The sequence below is a fragment of the Lolium rigidum genome, chromosome 7 (genome assembly GCF_022539505.1).
Source record: "Lolium rigidum isolate FL_2022 chromosome 7, APGP_CSIRO_Lrig_0.1, whole genome shotgun sequence".
Classification (NCBI taxonomy): Eukaryota; Viridiplantae; Streptophyta; class Magnoliopsida; order Poales; family Poaceae; genus Lolium; species Lolium rigidum.
The window spans coordinates 144,031,277-144,037,619 of NC_061514.1; the positions used below are offsets into that span (position 1 = coordinate 144,031,277).

Below are 6,343 nucleotides of genomic sequence, written 5' to 3' on the forward strand. Positions count from 1 at the left end.
GATTTGACATCCAATATACACTCGAGGTAAGCATATGGGCGTACCTAGATTCAGCTAAGAAGAGTTGTGTGACTACAATATAGAGTGGACGTTTATTTTTTTCGAACCTTGGCAATGCCTTTGATTGATAAAGTTGAAATGATTTTGGACAGTTTCTAAGAAAAAACAGCCGAAAACCATTGAACACAACGCACCATAGTGGGCCGAGGCCGCGCCCCCACACGAGTCGATGACCAAGTCACCCTAACGACCAAGTGGAGGCGAACATCTGGATGGGGCATTAAGCACATTGAGCAAACGTTTAGCGGAGCCAAAGAATCCGGGAGTTGCTCATTAGCGCTCAATGTGCTAAAATCTGACTTCTCTCAATATAAGTTTCACTCTTTATGTTCACGGGGTCATTTTTTGCATTAGGTCCACCATAGGAGATAAGCAAATCATATACACATGTACATGTACCAACATTCACAGCTTAATATTTTATTTTAAATAACCCGGCGGTTCCATTTACATCACGCCTGACTAATGTTACAAGTAGAAGTTCCATTACAAGTAGAAGTATTTACAAAGGCTAGAAAAAAAAACTTATCAAATGAAGAAGCGAGAAAAAGACAAGTAATATGTATTTTTTGTAATGTACAATCATACAATTCTCGTGCACGAAGCTGAACAACTTATCCGGTACCACAAAGATCATGAAATGTATGCCTTGGGAGGGTAGCTGTTCAGGCTATCCACCCAGGGGTTGCAGCCACGCCGGTCACCACGGGCGCCGGCGGCGAGGGACACGGCTGGCACGTCGCGGAGCGCGCGCCAGACGGCGCTGTTGCACTTGAAGCCGGAGCCGAATCCGATCTGCCACACGCGGTGGCCGCGGCGGACGCGGCCTTTGGCCTCCGCGTAGGCAAGCTCGTACCACAGCGAGCTGCTGCTGGTGTTGCCGAACCGGTGCAGCGTGCACTTGCTGGGCTCCATGTCGACGTCGTCTAGGCCGAGGCTCCGCTGCACCTCCTCCAACACGGCGCGGCCGCCGGCGTGCACGCAGAAGTGCTCGAACGCGCGGCGGAAGTCAGGCATGTAGGGCCGCACGCCGCGTGCGCGCAGGAGTGGCAGGACGCGGTGGAGCACGAGGGACCTGAGGAACTTGAGCTGCTCGGCGAGCGGGAGGACGAGGGGGCCAAGGGTGGTGATGTTCGTCTTGAGCGCGTCCCCGGCGACGGCCATGAGCTCGCGCGCCAGCGACACGCCGACATTCCCGCCGGCGTCCTCGCGCTGGTACACGCAGTTGAAGCGCTCGTCCGCGGCGCCCTTGTGCGTTCGCACCGTGTGGAGGAGCCGGTACTTGGCTCGCCGGGCGTCCGCGCGGCGGTTGGACAGCAGCGCCGCCGCGCCGCCCATGCGGAAGATGCAGTTGGACAGGAGCATGGAGCGGTCGTTCCCGAAGTACCAGTTGAGGGTGATGTTCTCGGTGCTGATCACGACCGCGTAGGAGTCCGGGTTCGCCTGCAGGAGGTCCCGCGCGAGGTCGACGGCGATCAGCCCGGCGCTGCAGCCCATGCCGCCGAGGTTGAAGGACTTGATGTCCTCGCGCATCTTGTAGTGGTTGACGACCATGGACGCGAGCGACGGCGTCGGGTTGAAGAGGCTGCAGTTGACGATGAGGACCCGCACGTCCCGGCGCGGGTCGATCCCCGTGGCGGCGAACAGCTCGTCCAGGCAGCCGAACATGACGGCCTGTGCCTCGGCCCGCGCCTGCGCCATGGACAGCTGCGGGGGGCGCGACTTTATCCCAGACGGCAGGTAAGTGCGGTCGCCCAGGCCGGAACGCTTGGTGATCTTTCTCTGGAAGTCGAGCGCGTCGGCATTGAACAAGCCGGTGCTCTCGGTCATGTCCAGGAAGCCGTCCTTGGAGATCTCGTGCTCGTCGCCGGGCTTGTAGCAGGCGAACTCCACGAGGTACACTGGCCGGGGGCGCTTGATGAAGCAGACGGCGAGCAGGAGGAGCATGGCCGTGCCAAGCCAAGCGGCGGAATCGAAGGAGCGGAGCACACCCACGTCGAGGTCGAGACGACGGAGCGAGCACGCTGCCGCAGCGACGAGCGGAGGCGCGAGCGCGAGCAGTGTCCAGGACGCTGGCACCGGGAAGATCCCGGAGCAGATGCCGAGCTTTACATACTTGAGGTTGACCGACCGCGCGAAGTCCGGGAGCCGCCGCCGGATTTTGATCACGATGCTAGGCGCCCGAGGCTGATCGTCCGCCACCTCGTCGCCATCGATCGGTGGCGTGAAGGCCATCTCGGCCGTCAAGTGCTCGCGTTCCATGACCGCCGCCGTGGACGCCATGGTGCTCGATCAAGTCGGTGTGACTTGGGGCTAGACTTCTTTGTGTGTTGGGTTGGAATTCGGCAATGGGCAGGACGTAGGGAAGAAGTCAATTTATAAGCACAGAAATGGAGTGGAGCAGGACAGCCATTGATGGGAAAGTAAGTAACGGCTTGCGGATAGACCTCACAATTATAAGAGCATGTGTAACAGATCCCTAAAAGGTCCAACTCATAAAATAATCGCTGATATATCGGGTAGAGCTCTACTCGGTCGTCTAGCAGACCCCATAAATCAGCCCCCCATATCGAATTTTTTCAGTTTTGGCTATGGGGTGGCTCCTCGCCCCCTACAAATACGGGGTGGGAGGCTGAATACAGGGCCAACCCCCCACTTGTGGCGCGCTGAACTTTCAGGAAATAGCAACTGCTTCCGCCTCGTTGACTCTCCTGCACGCACCCAATCGCGCCAGATCGAGATCCTGCACGCACCCAATCGCGCCATGCCCTGCACTGGCCTTCGGCCGCGCCCTTCCTGCGGAGTCCCACGCCTGCGACACCGTCTGGGGCGCCCTCCGGTCCCGCATCCTGGTGTTCCACGCCGCCGTCGATCTGCAGTTGCACGGGCGTGCTCCGCCATGGAGCCCCGCTGGTGCTCCCATATGCGCGTGTGGTGGGTCTCCCTGCCTTCGGCGACCGCGCCTAGCCACGGCTGGTGTGCGCGTGCGGCCTGGGACCAAGCGACGGCTGCTGGCGCTCGTCTGTGCCTCGCGTCGGTCGCGGCAGAGGCCGGGGCGGCGTCGCGCGACGGGGGCCGTGGCGGGCGGGGGCGCCCGGCCCACGGCCGGTGGCGGTGGGCAAGGGCGGCGGCGGGGGGCGGGGCAGGGCCTGGGGCAGGGGTAGGGGAATGGCTGGAGGAGGAAGAAGAGGAAAAAAAGAAGAAAAAATTGATTTGGCATATTCTAGAAATATGCCCTTTTACAGTTTAGGGATACAGGGTCTGCTAGCTCCAAGTTTTCGGCCGATCGAAATCGAATACAGGGCCCTCTACTCGTGTTATATGGGGCAGAAATTTAGGGGGTCTGTTAGACATGCTCTAAGGGCGGCTTTGGTAGGCTAGAGGCCTTTCGGCCCTTGTCGCACAGACCGGTTTTTAAACCACCCGCAGGACTGCCTCGGGAGCAACGGCTGAATCGACCATTTCAGGCATGACCCGTTGTGGTGGAAAAAATCATGGCCTCGTGGCTTTCTCGTCGCTTCCGTCGATGGATTCGGGTGCCAAGCTCACTCCCGCGCTCATGATCTGCGAGTACGAAGCCGGTGGAATCCGCGATGCGCCGCAGATTGACCCAGCAGTTATCCTGGTGTTCAATCGGTTGCCCCCTTTGCATCGACACCGAGGGAGATCACGAGGGAGGACGCGTTGGCCTTGGCTGCGGCAGGGAATCAACCAGCCACACCTACGATGGGGGCATTTAACCCCCAACTAGGGTACATGATGGCCTAAGCGGCGGCCATGCCGGTGGGTGTAGCAAAGGCAAGATCGGTGAGGCCTCCTTCACCTCCGTCGGGGCCGCTCTCAATCCACCCAATGGTGGATTCTATTCCATCCCCCTTTCGGTTTCAACAAGGGATTTTTATTCGTTTGTAGTTCATATGATTGGGTTAGGGTCGTTTGATTTAGGTTAGAATCTTGATAGAGTACTAATTTTGGGTGTTCCATTACATCTTGGGCTCGTCGGCCGTGATCAGCAGTACGGTGCCATGGTAACAGGGTCGTGACCGCGCTATGGAGTGGTGATCACCTCGCCAGCAACGAGATACATGTCCATGACAATGGCACTTACCATTGACATGCTTGTCACTACCTTTGTAATATTGACTCACACTCACATTGGCAACGTAGAACTGGAAGCACATTAGAAACTTCCCGGAGGGGCCGATGCAGGGCCTCGAACATACACGCCCAGGGTGCAGCTCATGCCTGATAATACTGCACTCATGCCCGCCGTCAACGAGCTACACTCGCGCAGGGTGCATCAAGGGCGCACTGCAAACTGGAGCACAGTGTCGAGCCGAAGGTTCCGGCCTTCTTCGTGCACCTCACGCTCGCATACCTTAGGGCCCTTAGCATGCTGCTGGCCATGGAGCAAGTGCTGGCAGATAGGTTCAAGGTGAAGGAGGGAGGGCAACCGGTGAAGACGCCAATCTACTTGGGAAAGTGGTGCCAGAACACATCCAGCTGCAGCTGCAGTGGAACGGCGAAAGGCTCTCCTTCTTCAAAGGCTGGAGCGAGGTCACCATCAAAGTCTCCATGACCATCAACGACACACTCATGTTCACCTACAATGACCCCGACTTCGATCTCCTGATGTATAGGCAAGGTACCTCCACTGTTGTAGCATGGGCGTGCAAGAAGCATCGCCAAGGCCCCTACAAAAGACCTGGACATGATGATGGCCATTAGAGACCGCGTTGAAGCTTGCCTGACTTGATTTTGATGTCCTGCTTGCAATGTTGGCATCATGAGGCTATTGAACATGTTTTTTGTTGACGATGTGTGCCAGGAATGTATGCCCCTAGTGTGAGTATGGTACTAATTAGGGGCGGAGCTACATTGGGGCTGAACTTTTCTGCCTAGGATTTTGGCATTTCTTCGTTTCTCTTGCTGGGCCGGCCCACGAAGGCTCCCTATTCTGAAAAAAAATCTTGCGCTTCTACATCTTGGCCCGCCCAGAAAAAATCACTAAAGCTCTGCCACTAGTACTAATGATGCCTTGTACAGGTTTAGAACATCCTACTTTTGATGATGTGGTATAACTAGTAGGATGTAAGACTAGTATGTTAGATGTCTGATGCATGTAGTTAAGTATTGTACTGAGTACTTTGTTAGAGGTTCATATATTATGTAGTATGCTTCTAATTACCTACTGTTGTGTGTGGTATGGTAACCTCATCGTATTTAAATACAGTAAGCACATACCAAAGTTGTCTGCCCAAAACAGCAACCAATGACATGATTTGCGACTCGGCAAAGATGAAAATGTCTTTGCAGACAACCAAATAACTTGGCATTTGTGTACCATTTGATGCAACTAATTTCACCGGATAAAATATCAATTATGGTCCATGTGGTGTATTTGCAACGGACTCACAGCCACAACGTCTACCCTCACGTAGCCTCACCCTGCCAAACGCGTCCACAGTACGTGTATACGTGCCTGAACAAGCCAGAGCTTAATCCACGCAGATGAAAGTGGTTCACGCGCTCGGCGCGAGCTCCGGGCGGCAGTTGCGTATCGTCTATGGCATCCTGATACTAAATTCCTGCGGTTAGCTTACCCATTTCGTCCGATGCCGACGCGGCGGCCTCCATCCAGCCCGGCATGGCGACGTACCAGATGCGCTGCTTCTCCTCCTCGGAACGGGGCTAATAATCGTCGGGGAGTCCAGAGTCCTGTGATCCGATTGAATTCGTATTTGAATAAAATTATCAACGGTATAACTTTTGTAACATGTAAAACATGTATTGCCGGTCAAATTAATGGTCAAAGTTTAAACACGAGAGACGAGGGCTCCACATGCATTGAGACAGAGGAAGCAGAGTGATTGTTTGATTCGTACAGTTTTATATTTTATTTTGCAAATAACGTACAGTTACAAACCTCTTTGGTTCTAGTACTATTTCAAACTCCTATCTCTTAGAAAGAATCAAGATAATTGGCAACTATAGCAAACACATAATCCTTAAAGAAGGCTCATGCATATTTGGTGAGTTGCAAGTTGCAAGCAAACAACACAAACAGTTTCTTATTGATTATGGAAGGATATAGCACAATACAACATCTGATTCATATGTTTTCCACATTCCCATGTTTCCATGCGTTCCAACTTCCGACGATGTTGTGGTGTATACGGTTTTCTAAAAGGACAGAGGACCTTGTATCGCAGATCAAGTTTATTGAACGGCACCCCAGTAGGCAAAAAAAAAACCATCACAGGGACAGAGCAACGAGCAGGCA

At 54.4% G+C, this 6,343-nt stretch overlaps 1 protein-coding gene across 1 annotated transcript; it reads right to left on the minus strand.

The window, feature by feature from the left end:
- Positions 1-503: 503 nt before the first annotated feature.
- LOC124672111 (3-ketoacyl-CoA synthase 1-like) lies at positions 504-2,343 on the minus strand. Its single transcript, XM_047208394.1, has one exon. It carries the CDS (start codon positions 2,341-2,343, stop codon positions 694-696), a length of 1,650 nt encoding a protein of 549 aa, XP_047064350.1. The 3' UTR covers positions 504-693.
- Positions 2,344-6,343: the final 4,000 nt, after the last annotated feature.